The sequence below is a fragment of the Odocoileus virginianus genome, chromosome 17 (genome assembly GCF_023699985.2).
Source record: "Odocoileus virginianus isolate 20LAN1187 ecotype Illinois chromosome 17, Ovbor_1.2, whole genome shotgun sequence".
NCBI lineage: Eukaryota > Metazoa > Chordata > Mammalia > Artiodactyla > Cervidae > Odocoileus > Odocoileus virginianus.
The window spans coordinates 36,631,478-36,650,103 of NC_069690.1; the positions used below are offsets into that span (position 1 = coordinate 36,631,478).

Consider the following 18,626-nt stretch of genomic DNA (forward strand, 5'->3'; position numbering starts at 1 on the left):
AGGTTCCCTGAAATATGGCAATAAATAAAACTAGTTCAGTTGAGGCAAATTTAATGATTCATTCTTATTATGATTTATAGACCAAAACTTTGAATAATAGAAAAAAGAGAAAACGATTGCCAAGAACTTAAAACACGCTGTAAAGCAAACAACCTGGAGAGGCCACCAGGCTACCCAAGGTTTCAGCCAAGCGTTGGGCTCAGATCGTTTCACAGGTTCCAACAGCACTAATCCACTGTCGACCAAACTGACCACTTCCTTTCTCCTTCAGCAAAAGCTCTTCATAAAACCATTTGTCCTGAAATACGGGCACCTGTTTGTCTCTAGTGAACAGGTGTTTTTCTCAGCAATTGGAAGGGTGCTGAGTTAGAGGCCTCAATTTATTTAACAATTTTTTATAGCCTCAGAAAGCATTAAATTTCCAAAGCTGAATTTCAGTAGAGAGATTGCAGTCCAACCCAGAGTAAAAATACGGTATTTTTGGCTGACCTTGGAATATTACTATCTACTCTGCTTAGGAATTCAAATTTCCTTTCTTAAACTAATGATAATGTATGATGCACAAGCACTAATAAGAGAAATAGGCAATCATAAACCAATAATTCCGTGATTGATTGGTCTTTCTTAGACATATATCAAGCATTTATTGATCTTTCATGTTAGGGGTTGATTGATTGTTCTCTTGAAGAGGAATTCTCTTGTTTACAAGCACTGATATCGTGAACTTTGATGGTTAAAAGAACAAAAGTATGAGACATTTTCTGGGAATCTTGTTCCACAGAGGTTTATTGAAGCTCAATTCAATGTGAAAAGAGAACGTTTCCATTAGGAACAGTCTCAGGGGAACAGAGGGTGTCAAGCAGCTTGCTCCAAAAGCCATCATGTGGATTGAATGGAAGCTATGAGAAAACACCACAACTTTTAAGTCACATTAAAGAGATGGGGCCTTAGAAAGGATAAGCAAGCTTGGTCAGACTTTGAAGCAGGAATAGACTTGGCAACTGGAAGGCTGAAGCCTTGGAAACCCAGCATGGCAAGATTCTTGATTTCCTTTCCTTTTGTGTTTTGAAAGAGGAAGGTAGCAGGAAGATGACCACACTGGGCCAAAGTGCCGATCCAGGCCGAAAAGATGCTGATTGATAAAACAGTAGAGGGTGTATAACCCTTTGAGAATGTGATGAACAGTCTGGGACCTCACCCAAGGGACAAGACACATGTACACACGCACACAAATTTTACACCAGTTTCAGGGAATTCAAAGATCCCTTCACGTCCATCCAGACATGCCAGGGGTTCACAGACTCCAGTTTAAGAATCTGTACCCTAGAGGATGGTGATTTCCTTTTGCTGGAACAGCCTAGGATTCACTGAGCCTAGAAATTGAATTCTCATCCCAAGACAGGATGGTCATTCCAGGTCATATCTGTGCTACTCCAGGGGAGCCATGGAAGAGCGTATACAAATAGGAACCAGCAGGGAGGAGAGAAATTAAAATGGAGCAATCATGGAGTAGGGGTATTTAATCTCTTTTAAGGCTTATGATAGGCGCCTGCTGGTTTTCCCCCTGACATCCCCTGACACCTACTGACAGGGTATTTGCAGCACCATACAGGGACTCAGGGCCCTGCGACAGGAGGAGCACTGAGGAGGCCATGTTCGTCTTGAAACCATAAACAGCAATAGGAAACCACTGGAGGCAGCGTCAAGCTGTGCACTGTGCCCGGGGTTGGTGGCCATACTGCTTTTTGTTTATAGAATTTGCTGTTCTTTTTATGGCAGGTTTGGTAGGGCTTTTTTTTTCCTTGTTGATGGAGATTAGCAGCATAAGTCCTTTTATTGTGGTGAGCAAGCCTCCATAAACACTTTTGATTGTTGCTGATGGTGAAGGCTGTGCCTATTTCGGGTTCCCCCAATAATCTGCTCATCCAGGCCAAGAGCCTCTCCAACCAGATTAACAGAGTCCAAATAACTGGCTTTGTTTTTAAGACTCCTTCATTTGAGAGGCTCAATGAGATGGGGCAGGGTTGATGTTGAGGCAAACAGATGTTTAATCATGCCTAGAAATATTTATGATGAGAACAAACCACATTGAGTGGCTTCTTAAAAGATTTTGTGGCAAGAAGCAAGCACTGATGTAAAAGGTTTGTTTTTTAAATAGCTTTTCATATTCTTATCCAAAGCATCTTCAATTAACCATTTTGTATAATTAATGTCTTAGCTCTACCACACACAGTGTATAGAGAGTTACAGAGTGGGGAGCCTTTATAATTCTGATTCCCTAACACTGTCACTGGTAGGTATGCATCCCACCCCACCCCCACCCTTGATTAAAGGTAGAGACATTTCTGCATTAAAGATTTCAGGTCTCCCGGGACCAACTTAGGCATTTTTCCAGTCAGTCCTTCCAAACATCTGGGCAAAAAGAAGTCAAACTTTATTGAAAATGTTGATCCCAAGAATTCAGTTATCTCTGCCATCCCAAAACTAAAATCCAAGAATCAGCAACTTAATAAAAATGCAGTAAATTAGCACCTCTAGACAAGAGCAGAGTTCATTCAGAGCTGGGGTCTGCCTGACTGAGCCAGTACTCTCTCCATTTTAATAGTTTAATAAAAATTAGCATAATTAACGAACATCTGTATGATCCAGAGCGGTGCAATTTGGCACTTGGAAACGAGGGCTTAAACATGATTGCTGTGAGTTTAATGTTGTTTTAATTCTTTTTGGCACTGTGCAGTGAAATAAACGTTTGGTGGTGATAGTTCTCGGCCGGATCTCATTTGCATTTTTCTCCCTTTGATTATGAGCAATTGTGGACTCCCCAGCAATTCATCAAAGTAGAAATTATTTTAAAATACCTCGTGGTGTTCAGACTGGGCTGGAGCAATGCATGGGAGTGGGGGGCAGTGATAGAAGAAGAGAAGGCTAGAAATTTTCCATTCATGCTTTAAACATCTCAGCCCTGCAGCCTTTTTTGGGTATCCAGCCAAGGGATGAAATCTGGAAAAGACAGTCAGATCCCAAGACCTGTAGGTGCTTTGATTAAACTCCTAGGCTCCCACAGCAGGATGCATGTGGTCTCAGAGACTGTGCCATCCTCCTTACACTTCTGCCTGCTTTTTTGTTTTGAAGGGCAGAGAGTTGATTCCACTCACCCCAGTTCTCACCGCTGTGGTGAGACTACTACATCTGTGGTCGGCAGGGTCAGTGCTCCCCTGGAGCAAGGGCGCGCTGACGGGGAGCCCAGCCTTTGCAGGCGTCCTGCTGGGCCTCATCTGCCTCCTGTTCGTGCCCTGTTTGAGCTGCCAGGCAGCACCTTCCCAGGCTCAGGCTCTACTCCAGGCATTACAGCTAAAGGAGGATGCTACCAAGCGTGAGTCAGACCCAGAAGTCTTGAATGGTCCCTGGGGAGAGAATGCCCACCCTGAGCCCCTCAGGTGATGAAGGTGGCAGCATCCGGCAGGTAGAAGACCACACCTCACACCTGTGTAAGCAAGCTGACTGGTCAAATGACTGTCAGACAACATGGTGCCCACTATCTCCAGTGAGATAGCAGAAAGGCTAAAGCTAGAATTTCTAGGACAGCGCATGTGTTCCCCTCCACACAACAGGACCCTGGTCAACATGGCCATTGCAGCAACATGCTGCTGTGAGGCAACACTGTAAGAAAACTTAAGGCAGAAACTGCTGTAACTTCAGTGCTGGGAAATAGCAACATAACTTGTATCAAGAGGAGCTTAAAAATGTCCTAACATAGGAGTTCCCTGGTAGTCCAGTGGTTAGTACTCCAACTTTCACTGCTGTGTCCTGGGTTCAATCCCTGGTTGGTGACTAAGATCCTACAAGTCTTATGGTGTGGCCAAAAAATAATAATTATAAAACTAGAACGTCCTGACACGAATAGGCTGAGGAATTCTGGGTAATTTCCCATATAGCAATGCGGGCTGTAGGGGGAAGCTGGCCTCCCTCCTGGGGGAGGGGCAATGAGAAGCAGTGGAGACAGTGACAGAGGGAGGTAGACACATTCATTTATTTAAGACGGATTTTTACATGCTAATTACCTGTTCCTTTTAGGATCAGCTCAGTAGTCTCACTTCTTACAACATCTTCATGGTATTTAGGGAGCCTTTTGGGAAACTATCTCTAAAGACAGTTGCTCTCTTTCTGCCACAGTCACCAGGGAGTATCTTGGAGTTGGTTGTAACTAAATCTGCTCAACTGAGAGTGTAAATTCCCACTGCCCCCCACTTCATTTCTTCATAATCTCATTTTTTTTTTTTTCTGGCTAGGAGGCAGGTAGGATCTTAGTTCTCCAATCAGGGATCAAACCTGTGCCCTCTGCTTTGGGAGCAAGGAATCTTAACCACCAGGGAAGTCCCTTCATAGCCTCATTTAACAAGGTTTTGGGGGGCCCCATTCTGTGCCAGGCACCATGCTGAGTGTGGGAATACAAGAGCAAACAAACCATCAAGGTCTCTGCTCCCACAGAACTTTCCACCTGGTGACTGGCACTGAGACAAAGGCCGGCAGATCCAGGGCAGCGTGCTGAATCCTTTTCCGGAGAGGCAGAGCACAGCGCGGCCCCCACTCAGTCAGAGTGGTAGCAAGGGGTTTCTGGAGAGGCCAGAGAGAGTTAGGAGCTGGAATCTGAAGGCTGCTCAGGAGTGAGCCCCCTGGAAGGGAGGGGGGGAAGTGGAGGCTAAACAGGCAAAGGAAAGACTTCACAGTGAGAGCCTGAGGCCCAAGGGAGAAGCAGAGACAAATTCTGTTTTACTAAGAGTTCACTAGATTTAGGGGATAAATGACAATGAGTGGGACTAGTTCATGCAAGGTCTTGTCCATCTTTTTAAGAAGTTGACAATAGGCAGTAGGAACCCAAAGGTTTTAGGCAAAGCAGTGATATTATCAATGTGCTTTTTAGAAAGATTCTGGTTACAGAATGAAGAGTAGATTGGAGAATAAGAATGGAGATACAAAAAAAAAAAAAAAAAGAATGGAGATACAGAAACCAATTTGGATATTGCTTCTGTAGTCTTCAGGAGAGGGTACAGTGACATGACTCTAAGCCCTTGCCAATGGGAATGGAGAGAAGTGGATGGAGTCCAGTAATATTTTGGAAAGAGAACTGACAGAACTTGAGGACTGATTGGTAGAGGGTGAAATTGGGAATGACTCTTGGGTTTCTGGCTTGAGTAATTGAGTGCATAACGGTACCACTCACTGAGACAGAGAACACAGGTGGTAAAGATACTTTGGAAATGGAAACAGAGGAAGAGGCAACATGATGGTTAAATTTAGGACAGAGTGAGTTTGAGAACCTTGAGGAATATGCACTTGGGTTTTGGGCTCCAGCCCTTAGATCCTGGCTGGAGCTATTGTTGTGTCATTTACACAGGAGGTGTGTAAGACTGCTCAAGGAAAGCACATCAGATTGGAAGAAGGCCAGGACAAAACCCTGGAAAATCACATGAAAAGGAGGGATAAAGGAAGATGAGAATGAAAAGAAGCAATCAGAGAGATAGAAGGGAAACCAGGAGAGTACAATTATAGAAATTAAGAGAAGAAAATACCTCAAGAAACATCCATAGTTGCAGGACTGCTAGAGATCAAGTTAAGGATTGAAAAATACCCACAGAATTTGAGCAATAAGGAGGCTATAGGAAGCGTTAAGTGGAGCGATGAAGGCAGAAGCATTTACATTACAGTGGCTCAAAGGGTGAATAGAAAACAAGAAGTTGGGGCAGTAAATGAAATAAATTCTTTCAATAAATTTGACTGTGAATTGGCAGTTTGCATTGATAGGCTAGTCTAAATAGGAAGTAGACATGTGGTGGTGTTTTAGTCGCTAAGTTGTATCCAACTCTTTTACAACCCGGTGGACTGTAGCCCGCCAAGCTCCTCTGTCCATGGCATTTCCCAGGCATTGGAGTGGGTTGCCATTTCCTTCTCCAAGGCATCTTCCCGACCCAGGCATCAAACTCACATCTCCTGCATTGGCAGGCGGATACTTTACCACTGAGCCACCAGGGAAGTCGGACAGGTGGTAGGAACTATTTAATAATTGTTTTCAAAGACAAAAGAAACCTGAATACACTTCAGTGCTGATGGAAGGGGCCATTTACATTAGAGGCAGATGTCAGACTTCTCAGAACCTGGTCTCTAAGAAACAAAGAAGAGAGTTACAAGTGCATAACCAGGGGTGGGACGTTTCCTCCACTTTAATTGAAGAGAAGAGTGATTGTCAATACAGGTAAGTTCCTGTTTTGGTGGCTGAAGTTTGACGGATCTGATAGCTTCTCTTTTCTCTTTCAAGGTAGAAAAGAGGTCAGCTGCTGAGAGGGGAGAAGCAGAATTGGAAGAGGGGAGATCCACTAAAAGAAAAAGATAATCAGTTGACCCAGAATTTTATTGTGTCAAAAACTTGGTTTTCTTTCTTTTTTCCCTAGATCTCAGCAGTCAGCTGTGCAAAAGATAGATCCAGTTGAAGTGGAATACCTGTACTTCCCATGTAGTCCTAAATATCTTACTTCAAAAGGAAAGCACGTCCTAGTGCTTACAGGAGTAGTTCTGGAATGCCCCTCAGCCGCTGTGCTTTTGCGAAGCTCTTCTGTACGCCAGGGGCTCTGTTCTCAACCCTGCACTGCCCTTCTTTTAAACCCTCTCAATCCTCTTCTTGTTTGCCCTCTTCCCTGCCTGTCATGTCCTGCCTGTTATTATTGATGTGCTTGACAACCTCCCACCTATTCCAGGGGAGGCATCTAATGTTTAGAGCATCTACTATGTATCAGACACTGAATTATTTTCACTTCGTCGGCATCACTTATGTCTCCCACCACAGAGGGGAGGGGTGATGTTATCCCAACTCTTACAGAAGAGGAAGTTAAAGTCAGGAGACCCTCCGGTCACATGGCTACTAAATGACCAAGTAGGGACGAGATCCCAGTCTGTCTGACTCCAAAGCCCATTACTCTATGCTGTGAACTCCCAGGGAGCAGGCAGTGTTCTGACTCTCATCCATCTCATGGGAACTCAAACAGCACTTTGCACATGGAAGAAGCTTGGGAAATATTATTGATTTGAACTATGACCTGACTCCCTGCATACTTCAGTGCTCTGGCATTTTTGGGTGTGCCCGGCTTTCCCCAAAGAAGCCGTTCCACTCTGCTTGGTAAAAGACATGCTCTTTAGGTTCAGCCATGGCACCAAATGTGCTAAATGTACAATGTAGACAGAAAGATGGTGAAAGGAAAGTAGAGTTTGCTTCTTCTAGATTACTTTTTAAATAATTTCTATTGATTTACTCTAGTTTTGGCTGTGCTGGGTCCTTGCTGCTGTGAAGGTTTTTCTCTAGTTTCTGCAGTTGCAGTGTGCAACGAGACAGGCTCTAGGGTACACGGGCTTCAGAAATTGTGGCATGTGGACTCAGTAGTTGAGGCTCCCAGGCTCCAGAGCACAGGCCCAATAACTGTGGCACTCGGGCTTAGTTGCTCCGAAGCATGTGGGATCTTCCCAGATCAGGGATCAAACCTGTGTCTCCTGCTTTGGCAGGCAGATTCTTTACCACTGAGCCACCAGGCAAGCCCTAGATAACTTTTAGTAATCCCATCAGGAGTGTTAATGAGTTGTACTGATAGTGTCAACAAAGAAACTACCCAACAGACTCTCCATGTGACCATTAACAGATTACATAAGATTAACAGAAGCATAACTACATTCCAACCGAAACCGTCCTCTTTTCATTTTTCAGGAATATAGTATGTATGGCTGGTGGGTCGGAGAACTGAACAGCCTCATTGGGATTGTTCCAAAGGAGTATCTCACCACGGCCTTTGAAGTGGAAGAAAGATGAAGCCCAGGTATCAGAACCATGCCAATAGATTTGTTGGCCATGCCTTCATTTCTCTGTGAAGGATGAGAGTTGCCAGTGAAGGAACTTCTTCATTTCCAAAAGTGGTGACGGTAATTTACCATTGAGAGAAGCTAAGTCTGTAATTGTTTCTCCCAAACTGGGGGACTGTGTCAGTCAGGGTTAGATTCAGTTACATGTGACAAAAAACTCAAAATAACAGTGATTTAATTAACACAGAAATTTATTTTTCTCTTCCGTAAGAATCTGGAGGTAAGTAATCCAAGGTGTTCAGGTCCCAGGTACCTTCTCTTTTTGCCACACTGCATGTGGTCAACATTGCCATGGTCACCTTATGGCCCAACATGGATGCTCCAGTTCACAACTATCATGACAGTATCCCACCCAACAGGAAAGATAGAAAGAAAGGAGACATGCACATCCCTCCTAAGGACACTTCACAAATGTTGCACACACCACTTCTGCTTATATCCCATTGGTCAGAACTTGGATATACAGACATACCAAGCTACAGAGAAAGTTTCTTCTAGGTAGAACCTGTATCCAGCTTAAAAGTGGAGTGGTAGGGAGGCATTAGTAAATTTAAAGGAGAGAATAAATATTGGAGAGCAATTAGGAATGTTTGCCACAAGGATGGATCTGGGTTTCTTTATCCACAGCTCTCAAATCCAGGGCAACATTTCCCCCAAATGCCCATGTATCGCAATATGACTGACAAAGATTACGAATCCAGTATAAGGATTCCTGTGGAGCATAATAAAGAATACGGGCTTCCCTGATGGTTCTGCAGTAAAGAATCCACCCGCCAATGCAGGATACACAGGTTCAATCCCTCGGTTGGAAGGATCCCGTGGAGAAGGAAATCACAACCCACTCCAGTACTCTTGCCTGGGAAATCGCGTGGAGAGAGGAGCTATAGAACATGGGGTTGCAAAGAGGCAGACATGACTTAGCAGCTAAACAAAAAGACTGTGGGTTGCATTTTATGAGCAAGAACCACATTATACCACATTAAGCAGCAGAGTGAGTGTCTGCTTCGGGTGGGATAACAACATGATTGGAATTAGGATGGTGGTGGAGGACACCAAAGGCTAGCATGATGTCACTAGCTCCATCTTCCAATCTGAAACAGGAGCTGCCTTTATTGATGGGGGTGAGGGATGACACATGTGACAGTGACACAGATGGGCCTTGGGATCTTTCAGACCAGGGCCCACTCTAGTGTGTAGCAGCAGTGTCCTAACTGTTCATTTAGGACATTACATAAGGAGAGATCTTACTCTCTAATGCCCTTGTACAATCATGAGGCACCAGCCCGGGGCTCTCACTCGAAGTCTGACTTTATGACTTTCCCAGTGAGGACTCCATTTCTAGGCCCTGAATGCAGAAGAGTTGGAATTTCTCTTCAAATCTAAATAAATTCTCCCTACTTCACTCTGTCATTTATTTAATGACAAACTTGTTTCTCCTCATTCTCTTTGACCCAACAGTTCTACATCTAGGGGTTTATCCTACAGGTACACTTGCACACAGGCAAAATAATATACACACAAGCTTACCTGTAATAGCAAACCACTGGAAATGACTTAAAGGTTCAATAGAGACCTCCCCAAGGAACTGTAGTAATTCATAAAATTGAATACTATGCAACAGTAAGGAAAAAAAAAGAAAGTGCTCCACACCTATGGAATACATTCTGAGATATGTAGGTAAGTAAAAAAAAAAAAAAAAGTAGGAGTAAAGGGTAGGTCGAATTTGCTCCATCTGTGTAAAAAAGGGAGTCTCATTGCTTCTATATGTATGAGATTATATGAGATATCACTGGAAGGAGAAAGATGATGATAACACTGTTTGCCTCCAACAACAGAGAAACTACATGGCTGTGAGACAGGGTAGGAGGGAGACACTTTTTACTCTACACCCTTTTATATCTTCTACATTTCGAATCATAAAAGCAGATTTATGTGTGTTTCCCCCTTTAGGATACACATCCTTCTCTCTACCCTGCCTTTATGAAGAAACGAAGAGCCCACTCCCTACCCCTGCCAGCCCACCACCACCACCAACTCTTCTCTTTAAAGACCCAAGTCCCTGACACCCCTGCACAGTACATGTAACCCACCGTAAGACAAGTGAGCAGAGGCCTCTTCAGACGACCTGTTACTAAACCTGCACAGCTGACCGCATGCTAAACATGTCCACACACCCACCTCTGCCTTTTCCGCAGGCTTGTCTCAGAGAAGGTGAGAGAGAAGGAAGCCTTTGGAGGAAGAAATTGCTGGTTGCTTTGGCTGGTTTCAAAAGCACAAATAAACTGATTTGGTTCTTTGCCCTGTGATGGAGTTGTGTTTCTTTTTGTAAACTGGTATCAAAATGCTGGCTCTGGGCATTCTTATCATCTCCAAACAACATGGGAAGGGACAGCCCTAGAGAAAACGAAAGCCCACCTACTTGGTTATTTTTCTTTTGTGCTCACTCTGTCTGAAATGAGACAGGGCCAGAAGCAAGTCCTTGGAGTCAGCACATTGGAGAGTTCCTTTTGGGGCCTCAGTTACCAGCCCTACTGTGTCCTGCAGGCTGAGGAAGTGCTGTGGGGAAGGCCTGTGTCTACATAGCACTGTTTCCTTTCCCTGTTTCCTGGGCCTAGCACTCAGGGTGTCTGTGCCTTGAAGAGGCAGCAAAACACAATGGTTAAGAACATAACTTTGAGGGTTTCCCTGGTGGTCTAGTGGATGGGCATCCACTCTGCAGTGCTGGGGACACCGGTTCGATCCCTGGTCCCAGAAGATTCCACTTGCCTCAGAGCAACTAAGCCTATGTGCCACAACTACTGAGCCTGCACTCTAGAGCTTTCGAGCTGCAACTGCTAAAGCCAGTGCACAGCAAAGAAGGCCCAGGACAACCAATAAGTAAATAATAATTTTTAAAATTTTTGTTTAAAAGAAAAGAACATAACTTTGATGGAATTCCCTAGCAGTCCAGTGGATAGGACTCGGCACTTTCACTGCCGGCCCAGGTTCAATCCCTGGTTTCCCGATCTTGGGAACTAGGATCCCTCAAGCCATGTGGGGTGGCCAAAAAAAAAAAGAAACTCTGGGATGAGTCAGCCTGGAAACAAATTCCTCACCTTAGAAGGGGTATATTCCATCTCACCGGTCATTAAGAGATTAAAGGAGTGAATAAATGTAACATACCTGGGACACCATCTGGCACATAGTAACTGCTCAATAAAGTTTAGTTATTATTAATGCCTGACCCTCTACACAAGAAATATTGAGAGATGGGCAACTGAGCAGCTAAGGAAATTTCACCTTCAAAGCTGCTCCTATTCAGAGCTGTCCTGGATTGGCAGTGTCCTTCCTCACGCCCATCTCATAGCCCTGCAATAAGGTACCATTTCATGTCACCAAAGAGAGAAACTGGGAACAAACAGGGATGTTGTTAGTGGATTCCAGGTTTCTGAAAAGGTCCTATGCCAGCTATTCATTTCCAGATTTTTCTGACCCAGGAGTAAAACAAAAGGACGCTTTGTGTATGTGTGATGGATAAAGATATAAGAAAAGAGGACAATTTAGGTCTGGGAGAGGAAAAAATAGAGACAGAGATAAAAGGCACTAGAGAACTGCCCATGACATCCCCTCAACTTTACACAGGGTGCCAAAGGAGAAGCAACCGCTAGGTGGCAGCAGATGCGCAGATGAATCAAAGGGAACCAATTGCCTTCAGTTTTAGGAACAGTTGCACCAATCCCAACCTACAGGTAAAGACAATGGGCATTGTTCTAAAGTGGTTAACAGAAGGAGCAAACAGAAACCCCTCTGTGCCCAGTTGCTTCCTCTGTAGAGAATCCTCAGAGTCCCAAGTCTGCAAGGCTGAGTGGCTAAAAGAAGAGAATACCATTGTACTACCACTGTTCAATGATGAAAGACAGAAAAGGAGAAACCAGAAGAGGAACAGGAGGTACCCGGGGCAGCGTCAGAAGAGGTATAAAAAAGGAGCGAGGTCAGGTGCTTCACTCTGCATAGCTGGACACTCAGTGGCATGACCTTTAAAACAAAGCCCCCCCCCAAAAAAAAAAAACAAAGCCCCCTTGCTGCAATAGTCCTCTCTGTACCTGCAGACCTGAGGGAATCATCTGCCAAACTACAAGGGTCTTTTGGCACCTCCACATACTGCCCCACACTCACATCCTAGCTGTAAAAGAGGAAAAAGAAAGTAGACTGGCCCTAAAAGATAGAAACAAATGGACTAATTGAGAATCTGGTCCATAGCTAGCTGGCCGTTTCTGACCTTGTTACATGCTGGAAAAGAAACAGCAAGTTCAAGACCATCTTCAAACAAAGGGCATTCTCTGTCACGGAGAAAGCAGTGGATTCCTACAGTCTGCCTGAAGCTAAACCTCATCTAGCAGATCTGCTCAATTCCACAGCCACCATTTAGCCAACAGTCTCAGAAAGCAACTGGTTAATCAGATTACTGCTTCTCTGTTTGACTCCACTAACCAAATCCCCACCTCACTGCCTGTGACTAACTGGATAACTGGGGCATTAGAACACTTAACTAACCACATTATATGTAGGATGGCTTCTGAACTAGCACGTGAAACTCAAGAGGGGAGAGGCACAAGGGGGACACCTTTTTCCTCCCTTGATTTTATGTTAAGAAGAGAAAATAAGAAAGCTGAAATCCTGTATTTAAGAAGCAAACGCACAGATATCCTTTACAGATAAATATCTGTATCTCTATATATGGATAAATATCTATATAAATATCTTTACAGATAAATAATAATTAACACAGAATTTACCAACATCCACTGGATAATCTGACCTGAGATTGGTACAGTTCAGTCTGCATCATCCAACTTGATATCTGAGAATAGTAAATGCTCTGAAAGCAATCTTTCAGCTACATTTCATTAAAAATACATTTTTCCAGTGTGTTTCCTCTGTCATCCATATAGCAAAACAGCATAGACATTGTTTTACAATTACCTCAGTATTAAATTTTCCAACATGATGGTCTGTCTCTTAGAAATCTGTATTTAATTCAAAACCAACTATATATTTTCCCTCTGGTGAACAAAAATGGAAAAGACAGGAGAACTATTGAGTCTCATTCCCTAAACCCAGACATTTTGATTCCATTTAAAGTGGGACCAAATCAGTGTCATCCCTCCTGTTAGGAACAGATACCTTGATAGCTCATCTGGTAAAGAATCTGCCTGCAGTGCAGGAGACCCTGGTTTGATCCCTGGGTGGGGCAGATCCCCTGGAGAAGGGATAGGCTGCCCACTTCAGTATTTTGGCCTGAAGAATTCCATGGACTGTGAGCCACTTTCACTTTATGTAAGGAATAAACACATATGTAAGGAGTAGCCTAGATTTCAAGTGTTATCCTTAACTTTTTTTTAAAGCACTTTCACTTGCTCAGTTGCACCACCTTAAATGTAATTAGTTAGTCTTTTCAAATGGCAAAACTGAAGATGTGAAAGACAACAAAAATCACACAAAATCTGCTGTTAAAGAGGAAATGACATAAGGGACTTTTGAAAATCGCGGTCTGCTGCACTGCTTATTGAATCACTCCAGTTTTGTTGCTGTGGCAAGACACCCCGGTGACACATTCCCAAAATCCACATTCCACACCAATCACATTATAATAATGCGCTGGTGTCACAAAGCCTCTGTGTTGGGGGAGGGAATGGGACAGTCCTGCTTTTATAAATCAGTCTGAGAATGAGGGAATTGAAGAAAAGGAAGACAAGAAAGAAAGAAAATAAACTAATGTATGTTCGTATGTTCTTTCTTTTTCTCCTTCTCATCTTCAGAACAAAACTCCCGGATACCAGGGACAGAGGCGCTTTAATCTCTGGCCGAAAGGAAGCTCTCCCTGCAGCCTCCCCACAAGGAGCGACTCTGGGAGGATAAATCTTGAGTGGCACTGACTTGCTAATTCCCAGAGCACCAGCAGACTCTGTAGAGCTGACTTTAGAAAAAGCAGCCGTCTACATAGAGGATTATCCCTGTTACACAGCCCAGTGACTCAAACTAATTTTCTCATTTGTGGATTACCCTAGTCCCTTGCTTCCCCTCTCTTCTGCCCAGCTATTTCATTTCCCATTAGAATTTACAGAGATTGGGCAGGAAGTTTGAAACTTAAAACTAAAGAGAGATTTTTCTTCTTCAAGGGATTTGAATTAATTCTGTTTTCCTATCAAAAACTAACTGCTCAGAAAACATGGTTTTGTTTTTGGATTTTTTTTTAATATGAACTGACTACCCTTTTGCGACTCTTGGGATTCAATTAATAATATATTTTAAGATGCAGCCCATTTTGTACCAAAATCCTTTCTAAATATAACGTCCCTATTCCTAAAAAACTACAGTATTTGAGGAAACTAAAGTACAATTAATAGACTATATAATTTATTTTCTAAATAGTGACTTTTTTGAAAATGAAGGGGCATTACTAATAAGGATGCCAGAATCGTAGGTATAAACAGGGATGAGTGCTCACCCTAAAAATATGCCAAAATAGGTTATCTAGTCACCAGGGGAGTGGACAGCAGATAGAGAGATGAACTGGTTCTCCTGGTACAGTGTTTGGCAACATCATTTCTCCACTGCAGGCCTGGCCCCTAGGCAAACCCTGCCAACTAGGCTCTCATTTCCTGATGCCCAGGCTGTTCTGAGAGGCCTGGTGTCTCTGGCATCAAGCTGCTCATGGCAGTGGCCAGCCGTCAGCAGCTGTGTGTGTTCACTCCCTCACGGGGCCCATCACCGCCTGCCACCCCACCACCTGGCAGAGTGCCACTGAGGGAAGCATTTTGTGGCACCAGGCAATAGCATGCCACTTCCTTGCCTCCCATGATGGGAGTGAGTTCCAAGAGGTTTCTAGTGCAGGTCCTCAAAGAAGGCATCTGGTTCCACTGCAGATCCTCTTAGCCTGATGGTGAGCAGCTGGGCACCTTTTATCCCCCACATGCGATCATGGAACAGAAAACAGGCTACAAACACCTCCCTTTGAACCATAGTCAGGCACGGGCATTGCTCTGCCCTGAATCAGCACGATGGCACATGCACACCACCTACATTTCCTGGATGCCTCCCATGGTGGGCACCCTGCTCAGCCTATCGTTAATATGTTCCATCTCCAAGAAAGCACCTGGCATCTGGAGATTTGGGATCACTTCTTCAACGTCTCCAAAGCAGTGCAGTGGAGGTGTGGGAGGGGGAGGGACTGAGAGCTTACTGCTTCATTCTGTTAATACAGGGCTTCTCAACGTGGCACTCCTGACATTGGGATCAGATAATTTTATGTTTGCGGGGCTGTTAAATGTTCAGCAGCATCTGGCCTCTACCCACTAGATGCCAGTACTGATCCCCCTAGCAGCTCCCCCCACTTCTGACAGAAGTGTCTCGAGACATTGTCAGATGTGCCCTGGGAACAAAACGACCCCTGGTGGAACATGGAGGTCTGCTCACCTGCACTGCCGCAGAGCCGCACCACAAAAGTAATGTTTTCGAATGAATAAACTGGTGCTTTCTGATTCAGAGAGCTGCACCATAGTGAGTCCTGTAGTAACTATCCTTTTTCCTGTTTCTGTAGCAGAAACCTAGAAGGGGTGCCCTGAAAGTCTCAAACAGGACTGAATGTTAACCCTGTGTACTATTTCAGAGCAAGAATCCCAGGTTCTCACAACCAGCATAGAAATCGCTGCGGTGCAAGGGCCCATGCTGGATCCCTGCACTTGGTCTGGGGCTGGTGTGGTACCGACTGCTCGTCCTGGGCAGAGCTGGGGGTCAGGACAGTCATCTTAAGGCTGTGATTTTCCTGGTCCTTCGTGTTAGTTTAGGAGAAAGTCCTCTCTTACAGAATGACTCCCAGGAGCTCTGTCAAGAATTAAAAAAAAAACAAAAACACAACCAAAACCCATCACTTTCTCAGGAGGCCAAAAGAAGACGGAGGGTCCAGGACCTTTGTCTCTGACTGCAGAGGGCAGACCGAAGGGCCAGCCGGAGCCCTGTCCACACTGCCTCCCATGGGCCCTGAATCTGAGGCACCTGGAAGGGTTATTAGCAGGATTGGAACTCATCCCTCTGCTGGGACTAGATCATAATTACAGTAATTTTCTAACAGAGCTCGGCAGTAGGACTGTTTAATCAGCATCTGACTCCCTTGTGTTCCCAGCCCTCATCACTCAAGGAGAGGAGTGGGATGGCTCTTAAAGAGACAGTGCCTGCCTTTCGGCGTTGCTAACAGATGTGCCCTAATTGGTAGAATATATCTAAGCCTTGTAGCTTATAGCAGGCAGGTTACATTGCCTCCAACAAACCGCCACAAGCTCTCACTATCCTTGGCCTTCTGCTAGAGGGATTCAGGTCAGGCTGCTGGTGGGCCTGGCTTCCCACGCCAACCAGGCCACCAGGGGAAGGGACACACACAGGGCTAGAGCACCTAAAAGGCTAAAACACTTAAAACACACACACAAAGGCTCTAACTAGCTGGCCCCTTCAAAAGGCTGTTTGAAAGAAAAAGTCTAGCAGGCTGGAAACCGGAAGGAAGGACTTGACAGCCGCAGGTAAGAAATGTTAATCCACAGATCACAGAAGCATCTCGTGTTCCTGCCCTTCCAGGGGAGAAGCCCTTGAAGACTTTTGGGTGGTCCTTTCATTCTCACAGTCGCTTCACCATCTCTCTACTTAAGATTCACACCTCCTGAGACTTGCCTGCTGGTCTAGTGGCTGAGACTTCGTGTTTACAATGCAGGGGGCCCAGGTTCAATTCCTGGTGAGGGAACTAGATCCCACATGTGGCAACTAAGACCTGGAGCAGCCAATAGTAAATAAATAAATAAACACAATTAAAAAAAAAAAAGATTCACATCTCCCTCATTGCTGTCAGTACCCTTGTTTTCCTCCTCTTCTGCTGGTGGAAGTAGACCAGGTCTCCCCGGAACAGAAAGGAAGTAAACTGACTCTGCTCACTGGGTCAGATGCACGGTCTCCTAAAAATGTCGCACTTTTTATCCTTTTGAACATAAATGGTCCAAGTTTATTTATCTTGAGGTTTGAGGTTCCAGCCTTCTAGCTCCAAATCCAGCCACGACTGAGGTGGAAGTGGTTGTCCTCTATAGGTTACTTCTGCTGCCCTGCTGGTAAGCCCAATGCACACCTGGTCACTGTAGCAGTTGACAACGGTTCCTCAGAAGAGCTGGGGCAGGATGAAGATGAGAGAATGTGGTGGGGGCGGGGGGTTTTCACAGCAGATTGGAAAAACCCTCAGGAAAGAAGGTACAGCTGTAAACAGAGCAGGAAGAGGGACCCTCACCCACAGCTCAGAGAGGTTACCTTCAGCCAGATGACAGTCCCCCTACAGAGCCGGGTCCCTGCTGGCGGAAGGCCGCCCGGGGAGGTGGCTGAGGGCCAGTGTCCAGGCGTCCCGAGCTCGCACTGCAGTGGTCTTCAGCTTGGTTTCAGCCGTACCTCAGTTGGCTACTCACACGTAAATCAGAAGCCACTCCAGCCCCCAGTGGGATGTCCCTGTGGTCCCTGTGAGGCAGGCCAGGAGCTGGGCTGTTTCCATTCCTTCCTCCAACCTCGCATCCTCCCAGCCCACTGCCCTCCCCACTCCTGACCAGGGATTGAACCCTTAATGTAAACAAATTCACAAACATGGAGCTAAACTTACTGTCCAGTCAGACCACTAAAGTCACAATCACCTCCTAAGCAAAGCTATGGGAGCGGATACGAGGCACCTGGGACTCAGCAGTGTAGCTCTAAGGCCTTAGTGGTGAGCAAACCTCGGACTGTGGAGGATTTCTGAGAACAACTCTGAAAAGCTATGTGGGGAAATTTTTTTTTTTCCTTTAACAGTGGGGGACTTAGTTATCCCTTTTTTTGGCCGTACCACGTCTTAGTTGCCGCACACAGGATCTTCCATCTTCATTGCTGCATGTAAGATCTTTAGTTGCAGCATGCAAACTCTTAGTTGCAGTATGTGGATTCGAACCTGGGCCCCCTGCTTTGGGGGCATGGAGTCTCAGCCACTGGACCACCAAGGAAGTCCCCAGCTTTTTTTTTCAAGATTTTTTTTTTGGGGAAAAAAAAATCTTGTTTTACAGAAGTTGGGAAGTATCTCTTAAATGAATATGTTCTACCCGAAACATGCTTTTTAAAAACCATGATAAAAAAAAAATTAAAAAATAAAAAACCATGATCAGCTGTTTCCTCAGCTAGAAAATGAGGGTGATACTTGCCCTGCCCCCTCCTCACTGGGCACCGTGGTCAAATAAATGTGTATGAAACTCATTTTCACACAAGAAAACCCACCTCCTCCTACACACACACACACACACACACACACACACACACACACACACACACACACACATCCTCCCACCAAACAAAAGGGAATCTATGACTTCGGGATCACTTATTCTATATTACAGGAGATGACTAGACTTGGGCCACATAAGTAACTGTCAGAAGAAAGATGACAAGGGGCTTCCCTGATGGTCCAATGATTAGGATTCTGTTTTTTTACTCTAGGGGGCAAGGGTTCAATCCCTGCTCAGGTAACTAAGATCCCACATGCTAAGTGGCATAGGCAAAAAAAAAAAAATTAGTATGGTGACTGTAAGTCAGACACAGAACCTACCTCAAACCCAAATTCTAACAAAAAAAAATTTCCATTCTACAAAACAGCTCAGCAGGCCACTGGCCCAGTAGCTCCCCATCTTCCCTACAGAGGCTAT

General features: G+C 44.9%; 1 protein-coding gene across 2 annotated transcripts in view; it reads left to right on the forward strand.

Moving 5' to 3' along the window:
• SKAP1 (src kinase associated phosphoprotein 1) overlaps positions 1-10,205 on the forward strand; it is a 296,312-nt gene extending 286,107 nt beyond the window's left edge. Inside the window, exons 12-13 of one of the 2 annotated variants that reach the window (XM_020870783.2) lie at positions 7,748-7,856; positions 9,850-10,205. In XM_020870783.2, the coding sequence (XP_020726442.1) occupies positions 7,748-7,849 (102 nt within the window). In that variant the 3' untranslated portion in view covers positions 7,850-7,856; positions 9,850-10,205. The remainder of the gene's footprint in view (positions 1-7,747; positions 7,857-9,849) is intronic. The other variant, XM_070479337.1, reaches the window with a different exon arrangement.
• Positions 10,206-18,626: the final 8,421 nt, after the last annotated feature.